The following is a 25,909-nucleotide window of genomic DNA, read 5'->3' as shown; positions in this document are numbered from 1 at the left end:
GTGAGAAATCTAAAAAAAGGTTTCTTGTCATCTCGCAAAATTAGGTATCATGTGCTTCGGATCACTGCGAGGGTTAAACAGCGACAACTAAGTTCCTCCAAGGCGCTAGTCATGGGGGGCACATGCACGAAGACTACTCGGCTGCCATCTATGTCAAGCCGGCTATGTTAATTAGGGCATCTATCGATGGACCCCTTTTCTACGAGTTTATCTTTAATTTGAGCTTTGATCCTCGTCTAGTTTGTCCGTCGGGATTCATGTTGTCTCCTTTGGGCAGTGAGGTTATGGTTTCTTGTCATGTTATAATCCGGTGCTTCAGATCAAAATGAGGACAACTACGCCTTCGGGGCACGTTCATGAAGAAAATCATTGACGAGGTCAAGCCAGCTCCGGTAGACAAAAGAAAACTAGTAGTACTCCACTATATATAGACAGGAGCCTCCGTGCTTGCTTGCTAGTGTTGCTCTCTTCACACTGTCTCGTCCTCTCCAGATCTAAACACGATAGCCGTGGCCACAATCTCTCTCCCTCTCTGCTCATCACTGGTCACAGATCCAGCCGGATCCTCTCCGCTGGGGAAGATGAGAAGGTGCAACGTTCATGTGGTCGTCCTCGGCGATGGCTCTTACCCACTACCGGCGCATCCCGATCAGCGTGCCTTGCTGTTCTCTCCCAAGCACCGCTGGCTAGGGAGGGCCTCCGACCCCTTCTTCCTCGCTGCCGTAGTGTGGGCAGATCTGGCCTCCCGCTGCCCACCCAACGACATCCCGGCGACCCTAAGGTATAACTTCCTTCAAAACCGGCCTTGCTCTACTTCCCGAGCTCCTGACGTCGCTGCATTTGTATCTTCTACTATTTCCCTGGCCCCCTCGTAGATGGGGAGTAGGATCGATCAGTTGTTTGAAAGCCACCTAAATTTTAACTGTTAAGAGGTAAAACTAGTTCATGCACTCGAATCTAGTACTACTTGGTTCAAACAAGGAGGAAAGGGGGTGGGGGTGAGGGAAGATTTGTTACCTAAATCTAGGACTTGGTCGAAAGAGGAAATAATGGGGGTGAAAAGTAGCAGAGACTGGCTATCCAACTGGTCTCTAGGTAATAAAGGGAAACGCAGTACAAACTCAATATAAACCTGATCTATTGGTTGAAAAAGGAAAGAAAGTGGGGACTGGGGGACAAGTCAATAGAGTAAGTCCAACACTAGATTTGCTAGCGTCACACAATATAAGGTGGCTATACCGAACAAAAATGGGACCAACCCAGATATCCTGTTCTGGTGTTTGTTGCCCCGAGCCACTCTTATGTAATGCCACTGGTAAAATGTAGCAGTCACATTGCTAAAAGTAAGGACACGTTAAACCAATGTTGCTGGTAAAATGAAGCAATGGCACCATTAAAGTAATGTCGTATTTAACGATTGTCATAGTTAATCCTAATGCCCACACTAATATCTAGCAATGTTGCTGCTTTAGAAATTTCTACTGTCCTTGTAGGATTGCCATTCAGATAAGGAACATGCTTCTTTTCATTTAATGTATGTTTCATCACTTGTTTGTGATCCTCCTTTCCACCTTTTTTGTGCAAACAGAGACATACATTTCACGCTTGATCTTAGTTCAACTGGACAAATAATATCCAAATTAGAGTTGAACATTCCAGGAGCTTCACAACCAACCTTGATGTTGCTCAATTTTATTGCAACTAATGAAGAAGAAGTTATGTGGGTTTTGTTTTTTGATGGAAATGGAACCGGGGTTGGAGCCCTTTTCTTAAAAAAATGAAGAAGAAGCTGCTAGCTCATGGGACATTGCTTCATTTTAGGTGAACTGCACCAAAAGGTCCCATGAATTGAATCATCCATGTTGGTGACTGGTGTCATCCCTTCTATGATGGCATTGACTGTAGACATGGTTCCCATCACGAGGTATGTTCCTTTTTGGTCTGACCATTTTCCAAAGATCCTGCATGTTGAGTTTGCTCTTGTGCTGTTGTTTTGGAACTCCCATGAGAAAGCAGTAATGTTATTATTTTGCACCTTAATCTAGTGGCACTATTTATTTGAGGCAATGTTTTGGCACCGCTAGTGGCACTAATTTTATTTATATATCGAAAGAGGGGGTTTCCTCTGATTTCACTAAGGAAATCCAACCATAGAGAACCATTATCCCACAACACCTCAGTGTAAACGGGCAGTTATGCAACTACTACTAGAACAGACTGAGTACTAGCAGGAGACAAGTTCGCCACATAATCTAGGTAGGTAGGGGGACGCAGCACCAGCTCGACCAAGTTAGGATTACAACCCAAATGTTGCCACAGAAACATTAGAGGGGAAGATAGGGACTGAAAGAGCCATCTTCAGCATCCCAGTCTAAGCACCCTCGGCCTCCATCCTTGCGACGCACGGTACACCTCGTTTGCCACCAGCTCAACCCTAGTGCCACTGATAAAATGAATTAATAATACAGTTAAAATAGAGCGAGTGTCCTCTCTATCATTTCATTTCCAATGTAGATAAAGAAAGTGCTTTTCTTTGTTAGTATATGTTTCATCAACTAGTCCCATTGTTAATGATTAAGCGTTTCTGCAAACTGGGGTGCTTAATATTAGTTGATCTGCACAAAAATAGAGATTGGAATGTCTCAAGGCCCCTCCTTGTACCACGGATGTACACCGATGTTCATCACTGGCAGAAGGTGTATCGGGGAGACTTGGGTCAGTTTCCGGTATGAGGCGTACCATATGAGGCATCGCAGGGCCCATCTCGCCCTCGCAGCATGGCATACTATGATACTATCGCAATATTTTCGTCTATTTATTAGTGTATGTTTCATCAACTAGTGCCACTATAATGTAATCATGCCTTTTCTTTATCTGTGCAAACCGGGTTATTCAGCAGCATTTTGGTGGAACTGCACAAATGTATGGATGGAACCGACATATATGTAGAGTGCGAGGTGCCAAGTAAAAATTACTGACACCAACCCTGCTCCATCTAAGCATTGGCATCCACCACCATCAGTGGGATGTGTGGCGCTCACTATGGACGGATCTTTCTCGGAAGCAAATCCTCTAACCAAATACTAGTAGCTTAGACTTAAAAAAATACTAGTAGCTTATATTGGCAGTTTTCTAGGGTGTACTCTTTTCTGAAAGAAGCACCAATCTATTTTTCTTTATTTGTACATAGTGTCACAACTTTGACCCAAAGGTCTAGAGGTATTTTAGGGTGATTGGCGTAGTACTCGGAGACTGGTTGTAAGCATGATTTTTATTAGCTATCACACTGATTTTAAGCATGCGCAGATGGAAGATTAGGTTAGTGCGAAGCTTACCTTAAACCCTACCGACGCTGTTGAAACGAGGCGAGCGTCGAGGGAACCATGGAGAACGGCGGGGAAGCGACGTCACGCCATCCGGCCTCCTCTTGTGGTGGGAGAACGAATACTCATGTGGCTCCGGCTGGCTCTCCACCCTCACGAACGGCACACCATACTCGATCGATTCGTTATCCTCTGGGTGCTCGAACTTTGACCTGTACGCCCACCACCTCCGCCTGACTTTTGCCTCGGGCGAATCTGTCTGCTCCATCGCCTAGAGGAGATACTTGATGAACTCGAAGGACTGCGGCATGACTGCCACTGAGGAGTACATCGCTGCTGTCTTGCTCTTTCTCATACATTTCCACATGGCCCTCACCGTCCTCGAAATCTCCCACTCATTGTCAAACCAAGTAAGGATCTCCTTCAACCTGGCTAACTTTGCCTAGTCGCCACCGACGATTTGCCTCATTCGCTGCTGCATCCTCTCCATAGATGTCCTTCTAAGTGGTCTGGTGCTAGCTTTGGAAGATAGAGAAGAGGGAGATGTGAGATGGTGGTTTTGGAATGGAGATGATGGAGAGGAGAGCGGGTGGTTTTGAAATGGAGAAGAGGAAGAGGCGAGACAATGGTTTTGGAATGGAGATGATGAAGAGGAGAGGTTTCCCTGCCTTTCGGTCGCTTACAGGTGGGCCCCGTGCTTGGTGGGGCCCATGTGTCAGTGTCTCAATGGTAGGATGGGCTACGTCAGGGGATCCTCGTCCGAGGAGAGAAGAGGTGGTTTTGCAATGGGGAAGAGGGAGAGGCGAGACGGTGGTGTTGGAATGGAGATGATGGAGAGGAGAGGAGGTGGTTTTGCAATGGAGAAGAGGGAGAGGAGCGTGCAGCGGCGATTTAGGTTTGGACGAGAGGCCCAGCGCGCTGTGACTGGATCAAAACCAAAATCAATTTACCCTTCAATTAAGAAAGCGACCCCACATTAACTAGTCTTCCTTTTATTCTGGGTCATAATTGACCATGATTTTCACAAATAAAATATATGTTATACGTTGCAAAAATAATATAATTTGAAAGTACATTCAGATACGAACCAAACGATACAATTTTTGGTGACATGCATTCACATTTTGCTTGTCAAATACAGTACGTGGTCAAACTTTGACCAAGAATACGCAAAACAAAAAAATACTTCCAAGACCAGCGACACTCCTCTCCTCTTAAACCACCGCGCTCCTCTCCTGTTCCAATCTAAATCCAACGCCTCTCCTCTCCTCTTCCATTTCAAAACCACTTCCCCTCCTCTCCTGTCCCAATCGAAAACCAGCGTCGCTCCTCTCCCGTTCTAATCCAAAACCAACGCTGCTCCTCTGCTCTTCCATTCAAAAACCACTGCCGGTGAGTGAAGGTGCTGTGGAGAAGTAGATCAATGGAGGAGTACAACCGATACGTGAGGATCGCAGACAGAGACCTGTGAAGCTAGCTAGGATGTTGGAGATACAGTCTTGGTTTGACAACAAGGACGAACTAGCGGCGACAGTGACATCCATGGCCAAATATCTGCAATAGAGAGAAAAGGCGGCGATACTCCCGAAGGGAGTCGCGCGGGAGTACATAGAGCTACTCCTCTGGGCCATGGAGCAAACAGATTCACCGAATCCGATCGTGACGAAGTGGTGGTGGGAGTATTGATCCCAGATGGAGCATCCACCAGAGATTGAAGGATCGAGCATCTACAGGGTGCCGTTTGTGAGGGTCTCATGCCAGAGCGAGCCGGTGGAGTCTTCGTCGACTGAACCCACCTACATGAGGAGAAAAGCAGTTGGCCCAACGACACTTCCCCTCCATCCTCTCCCTCGTCATTCACATCATCTCACGGGGTGGTTGTTTGCCACCGAGGAATAGGAGGGGACTGCCCCCCCCAGCCCAATAGTCGGGCAGGTTGTGAATTGTCAGGAGGAGCTTAGGGTTGTCAGTATTTGCAGGTTGTGAATTGTGTTTTGTGTTGTGTATTTTGAGAGTACTTTCAGATATGAATGTCTTTTGAATTTCAGATTTGCAGTATTGAGCATATGAAGTATTTTATGAATTCTAGAGATCTATTTTTAGCAGTTAAAAATGTAGTTTCATAGGAGTATAAAAGTGCAGACAATGTGATTCTTAGATAAGAAACGGCAAGTTCAGTTTCAGATAAGAAACTGCAACTTTCAGAGGAAGAGCATTTATATTAACACGGCCTTTCAAACAGGGTTAACATCAAGTTGAAAGTTTTATTCATGGTCGAAAATGGAACAACAGTCAGTTAACATCATGTTGATCAACATTCATGCATAGCACATCTTCATATGATGCACAGTCAAAAAGATATGCTATTTACAAAATGGCCACACAATGTCGAATGTGCGAAAAATAGAGAAAACGAGGGACGAAATTTTGGCAAGTGTTGGACGTGGTGTGCGTAGATGACAATGGGGACCCACATGTCAATAATGGCAGAGGCAAAAATTTGGAGATATTTTCCCTGCATTAGCTGGAATCGAACCCGGGCGGAACAGCTGTCGAGTAGTGTCACTTGGCCACTGGGCTAGTTCAGCACTTTCGTTACAAATAAGGCACTACCTTGGGTGGTCCGATCACCTCCTGTGCCTTTGTGCGCTTGCCGCGGCACCGCTGTCTGCCGTTGTGAACATGCGGAACAAATGAGAGGAATCTGGAAAGGACTGTACGTGGAGAGGCGGACAGTCCGGACCCACCAGGTCTATGGCCGTACGCAAGCAAGTGCCTCATCGAAAAAAACTTCCTCCTAATGCTATACTGACATTGGGGCCCACGGATTTGTCAACAAAGTTACATTTTTTAGGTGCTTCAATGTAGGAGATAAATTCACAACGAAGCTGTGGAGCTCGCGGGTAGTATCATTTATTATCACTCGGGCAGCAAATATCCGTTGGGTTTTGGGCTGCCCTGTCTAGGCTTTCTTTTTTAACATGCGCAGTCCACGACATACTGGTTTGTATTTTTCTGAGGGCTGTCATATATCGACCGGCCTATGGACCTCCCATCCGAGGTTTTATTTTTCCTGAAACATTGGCAGCCCAATTTATGTATTTTTTTAAAGAAAACACAGAGGTTTGTTCTATTTTTCTATATAAGAATAGGAACGCCTGGTCCAAATTTTGTTTCCCTTGTAACTATATTATATATATTTAAATTATTTTATTTGTTATTATATATTATTGTTATTGTCATCATATATTTAACAGATACTTACATATGTAAGAAAACAATATCCCATATCTTATTAACTTATAAAAATAATTTCTTAACAATGAAATACTGTATTTTTTTGGCAACGAAAATTCTGAAAAATGGGACAAATACGTGCCACATTTTTGGAGGCTGAAATGTGGGCCAATAGGTCGAAGCCAACGCAAGTCATTGTCAACTTAGTCAATAAATGATTCTGACATCGTTAGTTGTTGGATTTACATCCAACAACCGGCATCCATCTTCAATCTCTTGTCTTCTTTCTCCAGCGCCACCGGGACCACCTGCTCCTGCCTCCTGCTGCTAGCAGCTCTGCTTAGCACGCTTCATTGTGAAGCGCTAGCCCACCGTTGGACATGCCATCCCTCCACCCTTCCACACCTCCTGTTCTTCTCCACCGACTAGCGAACCACACCGCACCAGAACTAGTTAACCCTCGTACACCTCTTCGTCTGTGACTCTACTTCTGCGTCTTCCCATTTCCGCCTCGTTGTTATCCGGGGCCTCGCTGTCGTCCACCACCTTGGATGCACTCGGCACAGAGTAGTTAACATGGTCAACGAACGACATCCATCGGAAGTAGACTGTGCGTGGAGAGGCTGACAGCTGGGTCCACGGCCGCACGCAAGGAAATACCTCCTTATTACATGCAAAATAATGATTCCTCCACCTGACAGCTGGGACCCACCGGAAGGGCCTCTGTATTTCACGAAAAAAATATTCCCCCTGCTAACAGGTCGGACCCACCAGCTATATCTTTGCACGCAAGGAAGTGCCTCCTTATTACGCACAAAAAATGAATACCCCTGCTAGCTGGGACCCACCATAGTGGGAGGCTGACTTGTGGGTCTACTAAGTTGACGGGGACGGAGGGCTTTGTAAACTTAGTCAATATGAATGATTCTAGATCCATTAACCGTACGATGTCCATCCAACGGTGGTAGTGCTTCTTCAACCTCTGGTGTTGTTGCTCCAGCCGCCCAAACCAGCGTCGGTCATGCCGTGTGCTCCTGCTTCCCGTGGCCAGCTATGATGCCGCGGAGGCCTCTCTTCCCCCTACTACTCCCACCGCTGGCCAGGCCCTGCGGTGACGGCAGCCTCACACCACAGTCGAACCAGTGAACACTCGTACTCCTCTCTGCATGGGCATCCACTGTCGCATCTTCCCTGGCTCCGCGTCGTCCCCTTCCTAGGCCTCGCCATCGTCCACCGCCCTGGTGCTCTCGCCGTGGTGTGGTCAACGTGGTCAAGGAACGACTTTCATTGGAAGAGTACTGTACGTGGAGAGGCTGACAGTTGGGTCCACGACCGCAGCAAGGAAGTGCCTCCTTATTTCACAGAAAATAATGATTCCTCCACTCGATAGCAGGGACCCACCGAACGGGCCACCGTATTTCGCAAAAAAACGTTACCCCTTGACTACTGGGACCCACCAACTACATCTTCGCATGCAAGGAAGTGCGTCCATATTACGGGCAAAAAATGATTCGCCCCCCTGACTGCTGGGAACTCACCAGCTACATCTTCGCACGCAGGGAAGTGCCTGACAGTCAGGACCCACCCGGTCGAAGCGTACGTAGCATTGTCATTCTAGACGCGAACGTGTGCATACATACTGATCGATGTAGAGGCGCGCACATGTGGTAGTAGAGGCGCGCATGTAGCATATACATGTATGTATAGCGGCCAGGGTGCAAGAAAGTAAATATGCCCACTTACGTACATACGGGTGGGGTCTCGAACGCCCACTCACGCATACATACGGCCAGGGCTCGTGTACATGGCTGTGGCTGGGTCGAAACGGAGAAACTGCGTCGTTGTCATGTTCATGGGGAGGCAACGGAAGGCGTCGTGTTCATCAGGAGGCAACGAAACGCGTGATGTTCATCGGGAGCCAACCGGCTTGGACGGAACAGCCGAAGGAAACGAGGCCTGGCGTACCGCAGAACAGAGGAAACGGCCTCGTGTTTGACCGGCCATGATGGAAACGGGATCCTATTCATCGGGAGGGGTCTGGCATACCGCAAAACGGAAGAAACAGACCTCCTACGGTCGAAACGGGGTCCTGTTGATCGGGAGGGGTGTGGCGTACCACAAAACGGAGGAAACGGGCTTGTGTTGGAGCGCTACTGTCGAAACGGGGGTCCTGTTCATCGGGAGGGGTGTGGCGTACCGCAAAATGGGACTCCACGGGATGCTGTTTTTATCCACCGTCGACCTCCTCCACCCTCCACGGGCTACTGTCCATCCACCATCGACCTCCTCCAGCCTCCACCTGCGACTGTTCATCCACGGGCTCCTGTTCATCCAGCCTCCACCGGCTATTGTTCAACCAGCCCTCTCCACGAGGTCCTGTTCAACCACCCCTCCACCGGCTACTATTCAACCAGCCCTCCACCGGCTACTGTTCAATCAACCCTCCATGAGGTCATGTTCATCCAGCCCTCCACGGGGTCCTGTTCATCCACCAGCTCGATCGATCGGGGTTCTGTTCATGCAGCGGCAACGGCCTCTACTACCACGGGTTCCTGTTCATCCAACCCCCACTGGGAACTGTTCATCCAAACCCCCCAACAACGCTCACTGTTCATCCAGAGGCAGCATCGATCGGCTTCAGTTAGCAGCAGTATCGAAGGAATCGCTCGATCGGGTTCAGTTAACAGCCATCGATCGATTGCTCGGGTTCAGAAACGCGTAGCCTGCAGTGCAATCGCTCGGGTTCAGTTAGAGCACAACGCCTCACACACACGCGTGTACGTACGAGAAAAACACGCATCGCTCGTCCCCCGACCACCCACCGTAACCGGGAACTCCCCTGATATTTTCCTCGCCCTCGCTTCTACCACGGTTTTTTCCATCATGGACGGCCCAAAGAATGTCATGAAACTACATCTCCGGCACTCCCAGGCCCAGGACGAAAAGCCCATTTTCTGTCATGATTTTTTTTCATAGAATTAGGACCCCACCACATCTATGATGATACCGGGTTTTGTCACAATTATCATCATAGAAGTGTCATAAGTATGATAGAAATTTTTTTGTTTGGCCCAAAATGTCACGGATGTGTCTTTTTTTTGTAGTGTTCGGTCGTGGTCATCAAGGGTGATTCCTCCTTTACCACTCCCGATACGACTCTACCGTGCAACCCCTCAAGTGTGAACCTCGAGGGTGGTTCCTCTTATGTTCACCTTGACGATTACATCGAGTGGAATCCACCGAGGGTGATTCCTCGGGTTTTCCCCTTGATGTTTAGACAAGTGGTTACCTTAACTTTACTTGAGACCTTGGTGAAAGTCGGGCGGACCCGGAGAGCACCCGCAAGATAATTATGTGGCACGACCGGGCATTCTGGGCCCTTGTCGTAAGTCCACAAGACGGGGCGACGGGGTCACATCGATCGTGAGTCTCTGCTCATCTCCGCAAGCTAATAATACACTATGGTTTGGGTATTTGTTCTGAGTTGGCCTTTGTCCTTTATGCACTAACCACCACGCGAGAATAGTTATGGGCCTCGATGACATAGTATCAGGCAAAGCTTTGCCAGATGTCCAGTTCAGCATTGCGGCACGGCTAGGCCGGCACTATCCTTTAGTGGTGGAGCCTAGATCCGCCCTACTCGCAACGACCCGGAGTGCAACGGGCGATGGGCCCAGACTCCGGAGTGCTTAAGATGTAGACCGGCGGGGACCTCTCTGATGAGCCTAGGTAGGGCTATGACGTGTTGATCTTCCGAGGCCGGCCATTGACCCAGAAAAGTGTGTCCGGCCAGAGTAATCAAGCGTGTTGGAAAACGTGGTGCACCCCTGCAGGGAAGATTATCTTTTAATAGTCGTGTCCACGGTAAAGGACGTTCAGACTTATATCCTGGTCTTTTACAACTAGAAATGGATACTTGAGATATGTGGCCCCGGGATTGCTTTCTCGCAAGGAGTCGAGGAAGGATCTCTTGGCATTAATGCTACAACATGCTTGTTAATTATAAATTTCTATTCTTTACTCTTCTACTTGCTGCAAGATGCTTCGAGCTGCTTGAAGATGCTAGTCTTCAATAGGCTAGGCCTTCCCTCTATTCTGGCATTCTGCAGTTCAGTCCACAGATATAACCCTTCCATTTGATACCAATGCATACTTAGTATAGATCTGATGCTTGCAAGTACTTTGGATGAGTACTCACAATTGCTTTACTACCCCTTTCCCCCTTCTTTCTTATTTCCGGTTGTTGCAACAAGATGGTGGATCCTTGGAGCCAGATGTCACCACCGACGGATACTACTACATGGAGACTGCCGACGACCAGGAGTCGTCAGGAGGTCCTAGGCAGGAGGCCTTGCCTCTTTGATCTTTGTTGCTTTTGTGTTTGCCTTCTTAAGGCAGTCTTGTCTAACTTTATGTCTATACTTAGATATTGTTGATTCCGTTGACGCTTGTGTATCGAGCTTATATTCGAGCCCTCGAGGCCCCTGGCTTGTAATATGAAGCTTGTATTGTTTTTATTTGTGTCTAGAGTTGTGTTGTGGCATCTTCCCGTGAGTCCCTGATATTGATCGTACACATTTGCATGTATGATTAGTGTACGATTTAATCGGGGGCGTCACAGTGGCCCCCTCTGGTAATTCTTTTATCCAATATTTTTCATTTATTCCAAAATAATTTTTCATGAAATTTTAGCTCATTTGGAGATGTTCATAATATGTATCTCTGACATGGCTTTTTCAGGTCCAGAATTCCAGCTGTTGGCAATCTCCCTCTTCATGTAAATCTTGCAAATTAAGAGAAAAACATTAGAATTGCACCCCCCAAAGTATTATATTGATAAAAAAACATTATAAATAACACTCGGAAAACATGATGAAAAATGGAGGCATCAGTGGCGGCTCTATATCGTAAAACGTGATGATTCCTTCTCTCTGATTTTTCTCTCTGCGAAACGGTAATTATGGAGTTAGAATTAGGGCAACCGAAGGCTCGAGGGGCCCACAAGCTCACAGGGCTCTTGGGTGCCCCCCTCCAGTAGTTCACTTCGCCAATATTTTTCATATATTCTGAAAATAATCTCCGTAAATTTTCAGCTCAATCCGAGTACTTTTATTTCTGCACAAAAATAACACCATGGCAATTCCGCTTAAAGCAACATCTGTTCGGGTTAGTTCCATTCAAATCATGCTAATTGGAGTCCAAAACAAGAGCAAAAGTGTTTGGAAAAGTAGATCATTTGGGACGTATCAAGAGTTCCGACAGGCTAGTGCTGGTCAAATCAATCATTGCTGCTAGGCTGGTTCACCAATTGCCTATGCTAGATGCGCCTATTTGGGTTTTGGATGATATGAACAAATGGATGTGTTCTTTTCTTTTCAGCTGGCAAAGAGAAGGTCAATGGTGGGCAGTGCCTTGTTGCTTGGAACACTATCTTTGTGCCTACTTGCTTTGGAGGGATAGGCATAAAGAACCATATGTTATAGGTGCTTCCTCTAAGGGTGAGGTGGGAATGGTTGCAATGAACTAATCCAGATAGACCGTGGCAAGGGCTTGCTCTCATGGTGGATAGCGATGCTCGATTGGTCTTTGATAGTTTGGTCAACACCACAGTGGGAGAATGTAACCAAGTTTTTTTCATAATGGATCGATGGATCCATGGTTTTTCGGTCGAGGACATTGCACCTTTGATCTATGCTAGAGTCGACACCCGCACCAAAAACCACAGAACAATTTAGGAGACGATGGTGGATGAGTATTGGATCCAGGACGTTCTGCCAAAAACCTCTTTTCATGGTGCAATTGCACCTGATGCATCTGCGACATGCCATTGCTGCTATGCAGCGCGACTACCACGCCCCTTATGTTTTCGCTTGGCCTTGCGTGACATCATATGTTTATTCCGCTAAATCCACCTACTCACGCCTATGTCAAGGACTAGTTCGATCCACTATGGCGGCCTGCATCGGGAGAAGTTGAGCTCCAGTTAAATGTAAGATATTCGCTTGGCTAGCTGCGCAATACCGACTATGGACATCGGATCGGCATGCGCGCCATGGCCTTCAAGACATCCCATCTTCCAAGATGAAGATAACATTGATCACTTTGCAGTTCAGTGCGTCGACGCTAGAGAAGTTTGGCATTACTGCTTTGACGCGTTGCAACCCCTATACTGAAGGAAATATGCCCTGGAGGCAATAATAAAGTTATTATTTATTTCCTTATATCATGATAAAAGTTTATTATTCATGCTAAAATTGTATTAACCGGAAAGATAATACATGTGTGAATACATAGACAAACAGAGTGTCACTAGTATGCCTCTACTTGACTAGCTCGTTAATCAAAGAAGGTTATGTTTCCTAACCATGGACAAAGAGTTATTATTTGATTAACGGGATCACATCATTAGTTGAATGATCTGATTGACATGACCCATTCCATTAGTTAGCACCCGATCGTTTAGTATGTTGCTATTGCTTTCTTCGTGACTTATACATGTTCCTATGACTATGAGATTATGCAACTCTCGTTTGCCAAAGGAACACTTTGTGTGCTACAAAACGTCACAACGTAACTGGGTGATTATAAAGGAGCTCTACAGGTGTCTCCAAAGGTACATGTTGGGTTGGCGTATTTCAAGATTAGGATTTGTCACTCCGATTGTTGAAGAGGTATCTCTGGGCCCTCTCGGTAATGCACATCACTTAAGCCTTGCAAGCATTGCAACTAATGAGTTAGTTGCGGGATGATGTATTACAGAACGAGTAAAGAGACTTGCCGGTAACGAGATTGAACTAGGTATGGGATACCGACGATCGAATCTCGGGCAAGTAACATACCGATGACAAAGGGAACAACGTATGTTGTTATGCGGTCTGACCGATAAAAGATCTTCGTAGAATATGTAGGAGCCAATATGAGCATCCAGGTTCCGCTATTGGTTATTGACCGGAGACGTGTCTCGGTCATGTCTACATTGTTCTCGAACCCGTAGCTAGGGTCCGCACGCTTAAGGTTACGATGACAATTATATTATGAGTTTATGCATTTTGATGTACCGAAGGTTGTTCAGAGTCCCAGATGTGATCACGGACATGACGAGAAGTCTCGAAATGGCCGAGACATAAAGATTGATATATTGGAAGCCTATGTTTGGATATCGGAAGTGCTCCGGGTGAAATCGGATTTTACCGGAGTACCGGGAGGTTACCGGAACCCCCCGGGAGGTATATGGACCTTAGTGGGCCTTAGTGGAAGAGAGGAGAGGTGGCCAGAGATGGACCGCGCGCCCCTCTTCCCCCTTGGTCCGAATTGTACAAGGAGAGGGGGCCGACCCCCCTTCCTCCTCTCTCTCCTCTCCCCCCCCTCCGCGAATCCTATTCCAACTAGGAAAGGGGGGAGTCCTACTCCCAGAGGGAGTAGGACTCCTCCTGGCGCGCCTCTCCTGGCCGGCCGGCCCCCTCCCTTGAACCTTTATATACGGAGGCAGGGGCACCCCCTAGAGACAAGTTGATCCACGTGATCATATTCTTAGCCATGTGCGGTGCCCCCTTCCACCATAGTCCTCGATAATATTGTAGCGGTGCTTAGGCGGAGCCCTGCGACAGTAGTACATCAAGATCGTCACCACGCCGTCGTGCTGACGGAACTCTTCCCCGACACTTTGCTGGATCGGAGTCCGGGGATCGTCATTGAGCTGAACGTGTGCTAGAAAACGGAGGTGCCGTAGTTTCGGTGCTTGATCGGTCGGACCGTGAAGACGTACGACTACATCAACCAAGTTAACGCTTCCGTTGTCGATCTACAAGGGTACGTAGATCACACTCTCCCCCTCTCGTTGCTATGCATCACCATGATCTTGCGTGTGCGTAGGAATTTTTTTGAAATTACTACGAAACCCAACAGTGGCATCCGAGCCTAGGTTTTATATGTTGATGTTATATGCACGAGTAGAACACAAGTGAGTTGTGGGCGATATAAGTCATACTGCTTACCAGCATGTCATACTTTGGTTTGGCGGTATTGTTGGACGAAGCGGCCCGGACCGACATTACGCGTATGCTTACGTGAGACCAGTTCTCCCGACGTGCTTTGCACATAGGTGGCTTGCGGGTGACAGTTTCTCCAACTTTAGTTGAACCAAGTGTGGCTACGCCCGGTCCTTGTGAAGTTTAAAACAGCACCAACTTGACAAACTATCGTTGTGGTTTTGATGCGTAGGTAAGATTGGTTCTTGCTTAAGCCCGTAGCAGCCACGTAAAACATGCAACAACAAAGTACAGGACGTTTAACTTGTTTTTGCAGGGCATGTTGTGATGTGATATGGTCAAGACATGATGCTAAATTTTATTGTATGAGATGATCATGTTTTGTAACCGAGTTATCGGCAACTGGCAGGAGCCATATGGTTGTCGCTTTATTGTATGCAATGCAATCGCGCTGTAATGCTTTACTTTATCACTAAGCGGTAGCGATAGTCATGGAAGCATAAGATTGGCGAGACGACAACGATGCTACGATGGAGATCAAGGTGTCGCGCCGGTGACGATGGTGATCATGACGGTGCTTCGGAGATGGAGATCACAAGCACAAGATGATGATGGCCATATCATATCACTTATATTGATTGCATGTGATGTTTATCTTTTATGCATCTTATCTTGCTTTGATTGACGGTAGCATTATAAGATGATCTCTCACTAAATTATCAAGAAGTGTTCTCCCTGAGTATGCACCGTTGCAAAAGTTCTTCGTGCTAAGACACCACGTGATGATCGGGTGTGATAGGCTCTACGTTCAAATACAACGGGTGCCAAACAGTTGCACACGCGGAATACTCAGGTTGTACTTGACGAGCCAAGCATATACAGATATGGCCTCGGAACACGGAGACCGAAAGGTCGAGCGTGAATCATATAGTAGATATGATCAACATAGTGATGTTCACCAATGAAACTACTCTATCTCACGTGATGATCGGACATGGTTTAGTTGATTTGGATCACGTAATCACTTAGAGGATTAGAGGGATGTCTATCTAAGTGGGAGTTCTTTAAGTAATATGATTAATTGAACCTAAATTTATCATGAACTTAGTACCTGATAGTATCTTGCTTGTTTATGTATGATTGTAGATAAATGGCCCGTGCTGTTGTTCCGTTGAATTTTAATGCGTTCCTTGAGAAAGCAAAGTTGAAAGATGATGGTAGCAATTACACAGACTGGGTCCGTAACTTGAGGATTATCCTCATTGCTGCACAGAAGAATTACGTCCTGGAAGCACCGCTGGGTGCCAGGCCTGCTGCTGGAGCGACACCAGATGTTGTGAACGTCTGGCAGAGCAAAGCTGATGACTACTCGATAGTTCAGTGTGCCATGCTTTACGGCTTAGAACCGGGACTTCAACGACGTTTTGAACGTCATGGAGCATATGAGATGTTCCAGGAGTTGAAGTTAATATTTCAAGCAAATGCCCGGATTGAGAGATATGAAGTCTCCAGTAAGTTCTATAGCTGCAAGATGGTGGAGAACAGTTCTGTCAGTGAGCATATACTCAAAATGTCTGGGTATAATAATCACTTGATTCAAATGGGAGTTAATCTTCCAGATGATTGCGTCATTGACAGAATTCTCCAATCACTGCCACCAAGCTACAAGAGCTTCGTGATGAACTATAATATGCAAGGGATGAATAAGACTATTCCCGAGCTCTTCGCAATGCTGAAAGCTGCGGAGGTAGAAATCAAAAAGGAGCATCAAGTGTTGATGGTCAACAAGACCACTAGTTTCAGGAAAAAGGGCAAAGGGAAGAAGAAAGGGAACTTCAAGAAGAAGAACAAGCAAGTTACTGCTCAACAGAAGAAACCCAAGTCTGGGCCTAAGCCTGAAACTGAGTGCTTCTACTGCAAGCAGACTGGTCACTGGAAGCGGAACTGCCCCAAGTATTTAGCGGATAAGAAGGATGGCAAGGTGAACAAAGGTATATGTGATATACATGTTATTGATGTGTACCTTACTAATGCTCGCAGTAGCACCTGGGTATTTGATACTGGTTCTGTTGCTAATATTTGCAACTCGAAATAGGGACTACGGATTAAGCGAAGATTGGCTAAGGACGAGGTGATAATGCGCGTGGGAAACGGTTCCAAAGTCGATGTGATCGCAGTCGGCACGCTACCTCTACATCTACCTTCGGGATTAATATTAGACCAAAATAATTGTTATTTGGTGCCAGCGTTAAGCATGAACATTATATCTGGATCTTGTTTGATGCGAGACGGTTATTCATTTAAATCAGAGAATAATGGTTGTTCTATTTATATGAGTAATATCTTTTATGGTCATGCGCCCTTGAAGAGTGGTCTATTCTTATTGAATCTCGATAGTAGTAACACACATATTCATAATGTTGAAGCCAAAAGATGCAGAGTTGATAATGATAGTGCAACCTATTTGTGGCACTGCCGTTTAGGTCATATCGGTGTAAAGCGCATGAAGAAACTCCATACTGATGGACTTTTGGAACCACTTGATTATGAATCACTTGGTACTTGCGAACCGTGCCTCATGGGCAAGATGACTAAAACGCCGTTCTCCAGTACTATGGAGAGAGCAACAGATTTGTTGGAAATCATACATACAGATGTATGTGGTCCGATGAATATTGAGGCTCGTGGCGGATATCGTTATTTTCTCACCTTCACAGATGACTTAAGCAGATATGGGTATATCTACTTAATGAAACATAAGTCTGAAACGTTTGAAAAGTTCAACGAATTTCAGAGTGAAGTTGAAAATCATCGTAACAAGAAAATAAAGTTTCTACGATCTGATCGTGGAGGAGAATATTTGAGTTACGAGTTTGGTGTACATTTGAAACAATGCGGAATAGTTTCGCAACTCACGCCAGCCGGAACACCACAGCGTAATGGTGTGTCCGAACGTCGTAATCGTACTTTACTAGATATGGTGTGATCTATGATGTCTCTTGCTGATTTACCGCTATCGTTTTGGGGTTATGCTTTGGAGACGACCGCATTCACGTTAAATAGGGCACCATCAAAATCCGTTGAGACGACGCCTTATGAACTATGGTTTGGCAAGAAACCAAAGTTGTCGTTTCTGAAAGTTTGGGGCTGCGATGCTTATGTGAAAAAGCTTCAACCTGATAAGCTCGAACCCAAATCGGAGAAATGTGTCTTCATAGGATATCCAAAGGAGACTATTGGATACACCTTCTATCACAGATCCGAAGGCAAGACTTTTGTTGCTAAGTTCGTAAACTTTCTGGAGAAGGAGTTTCTCTCGAAAGAAGTGAGTAGGAGGAAAGTAGAACTTGATGAGGTAACTGTACCTGCTCCCTTATTGGAAAGTAGTGCATCACAGAAAACTGTTTCTGTGACACCTACACCAATTAGTGAGGAAGCTAATGATAATGATCATGAAACTTCAGAACAAGATACTACTGAACCTCGTAGATCAACCAGAGTGAGATCCGCACCAGAGTGGTACGGTAATCCTATTCTGGAAGTCATGCTACTAGATCATGATGAACCTACGAACTATGAAGAAGCGATGGTGATCCCAGATTCCGCAAAATGGCTTGAAGCCATGAAATCTGAGATGGGATCCATGTATGAGAACAAAGTATGGACTTTGGTTGACTTGCCCAATGATCGGCAAGCAATTGAGAATAAATGGATCTTCAAGAAGAAGACTGACGCCGACGGTAATATTACTGTCTACAAAGCTCGACTTATCGCAAAAGGGTTTCGGGAAGTTCAAGGGATTGACTACGATGAGACCTTCTTACCCGTAGTGATGCTTAAGTCTGTCCGAATCATGTTAGCAATTGCCGCATTTTATGATTATGAAATTTGGCAGATGGATGTCAAAACTGCATTCCTGAATGGATTTCTGGAAGAAGAGTTGTATATGATGCAACCGGAAGGTTTTGTCGATCCAAAGGGAGCTAACAGAGTATGCAAGCTCTAGCGATCCATTTATGGACTGGTGCAAGCCTCTCGGAGATGGAATAAACGCTTTGATAGTGTGATCAAAGCATTTGGTTTTATACAGACTTTTGGAGAAGCCTGTATTTACAAGAAAGTGAGTGGGAGCTCTATAGCATTTCTGATATTATATGTGGATGACATATTACTGATTGGAAATGATATAGAATTTCTGGATAGCATAAAGGGATACTTGAATAAGAGTTTTTCAATGAAAGACCTCGGTGAAGCTGCTAACATATTAGGCATAAAGATCTATAGAGATAGATCAAGACGTTTAATTGGACTTTCAAAAAGCACATACCTTGACAAGATTTTGAAGAAGTTCAAAATGGATCAAGCAAAGAAAGGGTTCTTGCCTGTGTTACAAGGTGTGAAGTTGAGTCAGACTCAATGCTCGACCACTGCAGAAGATAGAGAGAAAATGAAAGATGTTCCCTATGCTTCAGCCATAGGCTCTATCATGTATGCGATGCTGTGTACCAGACCTGATGTGTGCCTTGCTATAAGTCTAGCAGGGAGGTACCAAAATAATCCAGGAGTGGATCACTGGACGGCGGTCAAGAACATCCTGAAGTGCCTGAAAAGGACTAAGGATATGTTTCTCGTATATGGAGGTGACAAAGAGCTAATCGTAAACGGTTACGTTGATGCAAGCTTTGACACTGATCCGGATGATTCTAAATCGCAAACCGGATACGTGTTTACATTAAACGGTGGAGCTGTCAGTTGGTGTAGTTCTAAACAAAGCGTCGTGGCGGGATCTACGTGTGAAGCAGAATACATAGCTGCTTCGGAAGCAGCGAATGAAGGAGTCTGGATGAAGGAGTTCATATCCGATCTAGGTGTCATACCTAGTGCATCGGGTCCAATGAAAATCTTTTGTGACAATACTGGTGCAATTGCCTTGGCGAAGGAATCCAGATTTCACAAGAGAACCAAGCACATCAAGAGACGCTTCAATTCTATCCGGGATCTAGTCCAGGTGGGAGACATAGAGATTTGCAAGATACATACGGATCTAAATGTTGCAGATCCGTTGACTAAGCCTCTTCCACAAGCAAAACATGATCAGCACCAAGGCTCCATGGGTGTTAGAATCATTACTGTGTAATCTAGATTATTGACTCTAGTGCAAGTGGGAGACTGAAGGAAATATGCCCTAGAGGCAAATAATAAAGTTATTATTTATTTCCTTATATCATGATAAAAGTTTATTATTCATGCTAGAATTGTATTAACCAGAAACATAATACATGTGTGAATACATAGACAAACAGAGTGTCACTAGTATGCCTCTACTTGACTAGCTCATTAATCAAAGATGGTTATGTTTCCTAACATGGACAAAGAGTTGTTATTTGATTAACGGGATCACATCATTAGTTGAATGATCTGATTGACATGACCCATTCCATTAGCTTAGCACCCGATCGTTTAGTATGTTGCTATTGCTTTCTTCGTGACTTATACATGTTCCTATGACTATGAGATTATGCAACTCCCGTTTGCTAGAGGAACACTTTGTGTGCTACCAAACGTCACAACGTAACTGGGTGATTATAAAGGAGCTCTACAGGTGTCTCCAAAGGTACATGTTGGGTTGGCGTATTTCGAGATTAGGCTTTGTCACTCCGATTGTTGAAGAGGTATCTCTGGGCCCTCTCGGTAATGCACATCACTTAAGCCTTGCAAGCATTGCAACTAATGAGTTAGTTGCGGGATGATGTATTACAGAACGAGTAAAGAGACTTGCCGGTAACGAGATTGAACTAGGTATGGGATACCGACGATCGAATCTCGGGCAAGTAACATACCGATGACAAAGGGAACAACGTATGTTGTTATGCGGTCTGACCGATAAAAGATCTTCGTAGAATATGTAGGAGCCAATATGAGCATCCAGGTTCCGCTATTGGTTATTGACAGGAGACGTGTCTCGGTCATGTCTACATTGTTCTCGAACCCGTAGCTAGGGTCCGCACGCTTAAGGTTACGATGACAATTATATTATGAGTTTATGCATTTTGATGTACCGAAGGTTGTTCAGAGTCCCAGATGTGATCACGGACATGACGAGAAGTCTCGAAATGGTCGAGACATAAAGATTGATATATTGGAAGCCTATGTTTGGATATCGGAAGTGTTCCGGGTGAAATCGGGAGGTTACCGGAGTACCGGGAGGTTACCGGAACCCCCCGGGAGGTATATGGACCTTAGTGGGACTTAGTGGAAGAGAGGAGAGGTGGCCAGAGATGGGCCGCGCGCCCCTCCCCCCCCTTGGTCCGAACTGGACAAGGAGAGGGGGCCGGCCCCCCTTCCTCCTCTCTCTCCTCTTTCCCCCCCTCCACGAATCCTATTCCAACTAGGAAAGGGGGGAGTCCTACTCCCAGAGGGAGTAGGACTCCTCCTGGCGCGCCTCTCCCGGCCGGCCGGCCCCCCTCCCTTGAACCTTTATATACGGAGGCAGGGGCACCCCCTAGAGACAAGTTGATCCACGTGATCATATTCTTAGCCGTGTGCGGTGCCCCCTTCCACCATAGTCCTCGATAATATTGTAGCGGTGCTTAGGCGAAGCCCGGCGACAGTAGTACATCAAGATCGTCACCACGCCGTCGTGCTGACGGAACTCTTCCCCGACACTTTGCTGGATCGGAGTCCGGAGATCGTCATCGAGCTGAACGTGTGCTAGAACTCGGAGGTGCCGTAGTTTCGGTGCTTGATCGGTCGGACCGTGAAGACGTACGACTACATCAACCAAGTTAACGCTTCCGTTGTCGATCTACAAGGGTACGTAGATCACACTCTCCCCCTCTCGTTGCTATGCATCACCATGATCTTGCGTGTGCGTAGGAATTTTTTTGAAATTACTACGAAACCCAACATATACCTCGGTCGATGGCTGCGGACACATTCATGGACTGGTGGCTTAGGCACCCCGGTAGCTTCAGGAAAGCGGAGAGGCGGGGCTTTGACTCCTTGGCGATTGGCATTGCTTGGTCATTGTGGAAGCGGAGGAATGCACGTGTTTTCAAATGATTGGAGCAGCAAGTTGGAGCTCACGTCTTAGCTTCTCAAATCTTGGATAAAATCAAGGACCGGAAACTTGCACAAAATGGAGACATCAGTTTAGGTAGCTAGCATTGTGTGGAGTGGGTGTCACCTACGATGATGTTCGCATCCTGCTTGTAAACAACATTTGCTCTGTTCTGTAAAATTAAGGTATGCTCTTTAAAAGAACATGTAAATGACCTTTTATGTATTACTCCTCCATTTTAGAAGAAGTGTCTTAAGTTTAGTACTAAAGTTAATAAAAAATTAAAATTAGTATAAAATTAAGACACTTATTTTAAGACTACATGAGACATGCGTGACAAAGGGCAGACTGGAGAAGCTTACGGAAATGAAGTGATAATGGACAAAAAGGTGCCACGAAGCAAAAGAACCAGGAAAGAAGGCGTTGAGCTCCACTACCAACGCATATCTGACTTCACCACCCACAGCTAGCTGTGCCATGCATCAAAGAAAGAGGAAAGAACAAAGCAGTATTGGTTCCGGTGAACAAAACCAGCAGCACGACAATTAAGCCAGACTGGGCTACAATCAAAGATTATAGCCGGTCTGGAACATGACAGTCAAGGGCCCCCATCGGTACACGTTGCAATCCAAACCAGGCATAAGAGAATGAAGGCAAACACAAAACTTCCTACGATCAACTTACACAAAAATGCTCCGGGAAAACATAAATTTCCCCTCTCTCTCTCTCTCTATCTCTCTCTCTCTCTCTAATTAATCTGAGCTCTGACTTTCTGAAGCTAATATCTCGATTTCTAATAAGCTATTGTGCTTCAGGATCTCGAAGCGAGGCATCAACGAATCTCACAGCTGCACCCCTCGCCGCCGTGCAACCCCAGCCGGTTCAAGCACAAGCATATCTTCTGCCTCTCCGAGTATCCCGTCCTAAGAACACCATCCGCTTTTCGGCTTAGCGGCGGCTGGTAGGGCGGGCTTATGGACAGGTTCAGGTCGATCATGCCCACGCCGAGGTTCCCCGCCAGTGACGGCGGCAAGGACACGCTGTCGTCGGCGTCGCTGCTGTGGCCGCTCGCATCGGGCGAGCAGCTGGAGCCGCCCGCGAGGTGGTGAGGGCTGGCGCCGCTCGCCACGACGGGGGACGAAGGCGTGTGCATCCCCTGCACGGCGGTGGTGCCAGCATTGAGCGGGCGGTGGGTCTGCGGGTCGACGCCGCGGGCGAGGAGCTTGCGCTTGACGTGCGTGTTCCAGTAGTTCTTGATCTCGTTGTCCGTCCTCCCCGGCAGCCTCCCGGCGATCAGCGACCACCTGCAAAGCAAGGAAGCCAAGAATCAATATCACCGCCGTCCGCCGTCACATCGCATCCGACACATATATTTCAGTTCAGATTTTTCGATGGCCATAGCAAGCTGGGGCTTAATTAGATGGCTTACTTGTTTCCGAGGAACTCGTGAAGCTTGATGATGAGCTCGTCCTCCTCGTCGGAGAAATTGCCGCGCTTAAGGTCCGGCCTCAGGTAGTTGATCCACCGCAGCCGGCAGCTCTTTCCACAACGCAGCAACCCTACACGAATACATGCAGACGAATCAACATCACCCTCCCACACGGCCGGCATGCATGCCAATGTTGAGTCCTGATACCAAATAAAGATATACTATGTTGTACCTGCTGCTTTGGGGAGCGATCTCCAGCACCCTTCTCCATGGTCCTTGATGTGGGCGATGAGCCGCTGATCCTCTTCCTTGGTCCAGGCGCCCTTGTTGGTGTGCGCCTTCTCGCAGCACGGCGATCTCCCCATGTCCGCCGACGGCCCACAGCCCTAGGCAAGAGAGAGAGAGAGAGAGAGAGAGAGAGAGAGAGAGAGCGAGAGAGAGAGACAGACACAGCCCTAGGCAAGTGACGACTGTGGTTTGATCTCAGGGAGGAAAGAAAGGGGTTATATGGTGGCGGAGAAGGAGGGGCGGAGGGAGAGAAAGCGGGGCGAGGTCGAGGTGGATGGAGAGAGATAGAGCGGAAAGGGTCCCATTCCCATTGACCCGGATCACTCCGAGACATTTGACCGAGTTGGTGCGAGGAGAGAGAGGAGGGGGTGAGTGAGTGGTTGCGGAGCCCCAGGGACGGATTTGGTAGGTTGGTAGGTAGGGAATGGCATGCTTCTGCTCCTGTCCGGAGCCCCTCTTCTTCTTTCTTTCTTTCTTTTTTTTGCGCATCCCCCCTTTCCCTCCCTTGTCCTATCTCATCGCTTCAATTGTTTGGTTTCATAGATAATTGCTCCCGCACTTGCAACCTGTGTCAATATTCTAACAAGTTAGCTCTGATTATCTATTCATATTAGTGTGATTTGTATAAATAATTGTTTATCAAACCCGTGATTTACCTACCTAAATATTTTAGTTGATAATCACTTATTTGGCAAGAACTTAATGTCTTGCCAAACAAAACATAATTTTATTTGTCAAGTGATGAATAACATACGAGAGGGAAAGAGGAGTGCTGGACCAAGGACGAAGTGGATGATAGAACCTTATACTCTTTTGAAGTACATATACATTCAAAAGAATGTAATTTCTCGTGTGTTGCAACAGGAACATAGACTAACATAATATTTAATGTCTTTTACGAATAGACCAGAAGATAATTTCTCGTGCGTTGCAATGGAAACATACACATGCTAGTAGATTAGCCTGTGACTACACGTTTATTATTATGTTGATGCGTTAAAATCTTAGTAAGCTTTGATACGTAATCATCATGATTTACCTGTCATTTTATTGTTAAGAATTTATTTGATAAGAACTAATTTAGCAAGTTTTTCTACCCGATCACCAAGATTTACTTGCCATCTTATTTTTAATCATTTATTTGGTGAAAACTTAATGACTTACCAAAAAACTATTATTTATTTTGGAAAACTAATAAGACGTGGGAGAAAAATCAAAGATGGAAGGGGGGGGGGGGGAGGAAAGGGGGGAAACCTTACGTCCTTTTGGAGTACATATAAGTAGAGAATAATATATTTATGTTACTTTATTCTGTACCCAGTTCCTGCATAATATGCCACTGTAGTCCTGAACCTCTATGCTAGTAACTATTTTTAGCTATGGACTATGATATCTGGTGACAAAACAAAACAACTCGTGATCGCTATTGTCGCATGCTCGTTTTCGTAGATTCTTCCCTTCTCTTGAAAATTGTAGCTAGTGATACTAATCACTGGTTTTTTTCATTGTATTCCTTTCTAGTCACAGAACAATACGAAAAAGAACAAAGTGATAGAAATGGACTTGAACCGGATCTATTTAATAGCTACTAAGCCCAATAACCAACGCCAACCATCTTTACTTGTTGTTTGATGTACATAAATAAGGGTATTTGAATCCATCTTTTTCTATGATATCACCAGAAAAATAATTTTAGGAATGGTAACTTTGGCATGAGCGTGTGATAACTATGACACGAGCAGCCTGGTAACTATACCTGATAAGGTTGCTAACTATAGCATGAGAAGGCAATAAACTATATCATGAGAAGCATGGTAACTTTACACATAAGTTACCTGGTAGGTTTCAACAAACCCCCTCCCATTGAAAAAGTTACCATGATGTTTGAATGCAAGTAATCAGGTCTATGGTGCGTAAATTACCATCCAATTTACACAAAATTTATCTCGAGGAGGGGGGGGGTACATTTCAACAACAAAAAATCCCCAGGTCAAAATTACCATGGTGTTTGTATGTAAGTTGTCCGGTTTATGGTGTGAAAATTACCATGTTGTTTACACAGAAATTATCAGGGGTATGTTTCGAAAACTTCCCCCCCCCCCCAGGTGAAAAGTTAGCACAATGTTGGAATGTAAGTTATCAGGTCCTTGGTGGGTAAATTATCATGCTATTACATAGAAGTTACCGGGGTTATGTTTCAACAAACTTTTTTCCTTGGGTCAAAGTTATAATGGTGTTTTATACATAAGCTATCATGTCTGTGATACATAACTTATCATGTTGTTTACACATGCAGTTATCGGGGTGTGTTTCATCATCTTCCCCTCCCCGGTCAAAGTTATCAGATCTGCGGCAAGTAAAAGTACCATGCTACTCCTCCCACCCAAGTCAAAATTTGATGGTGTTTGCACGTAAATTACCATGTGTGACATCCCGGCTTAATAGGGATGATAGACTACTCATGTCAACAAGGTGCACCTTCTTTTCCGAGAGCCCACTCGAAAGGAACCTAAAAGTTAAGTGTGCTTCATATTTTTACTTGACGTGGACTATTTAGAGAGAAAGTTACCGGGGTATGTTTTCA

General features: G+C 45.9%; 1 protein-coding gene across 1 annotated transcript; it reads right to left on the bottom strand.

Moving 5' to 3' along the window:
* Positions 1-22,223: 22,223 nt before the first annotated feature.
* On the bottom strand, positions 22,224-23,594 carry LOC125555846 (myb-related protein 308). The gene is made up of 3 exons (XM_048718673.2): positions 23,270-23,594; positions 23,038-23,167; positions 22,224-22,912 (listed from the first exon to the last, which is right to left on the bottom strand). Exons 1-3 carry the CDS (start codon positions 23,400-23,402, stop codon positions 22,441-22,443), a joined length of 735 nt encoding a protein of 244 aa, XP_048574630.1. The 5' UTR covers positions 23,403-23,594; the 3' UTR covers positions 22,224-22,440.
* Between the last annotated feature and the right edge of the window lie 2,315 nt (positions 23,595-25,909).

Source organism: Triticum urartu, chromosome 5A (assembly GCF_056163025.1).
Source record: "Triticum urartu cultivar PI428250 chromosome 5A, HENAU_Tu73, whole genome shotgun sequence".
Taxonomy (NCBI): Eukaryota; Viridiplantae; Streptophyta; class Magnoliopsida; order Poales; family Poaceae; genus Triticum; species Triticum urartu.
This window is presented reverse-complemented; position numbering and strand designations above follow the sequence as displayed.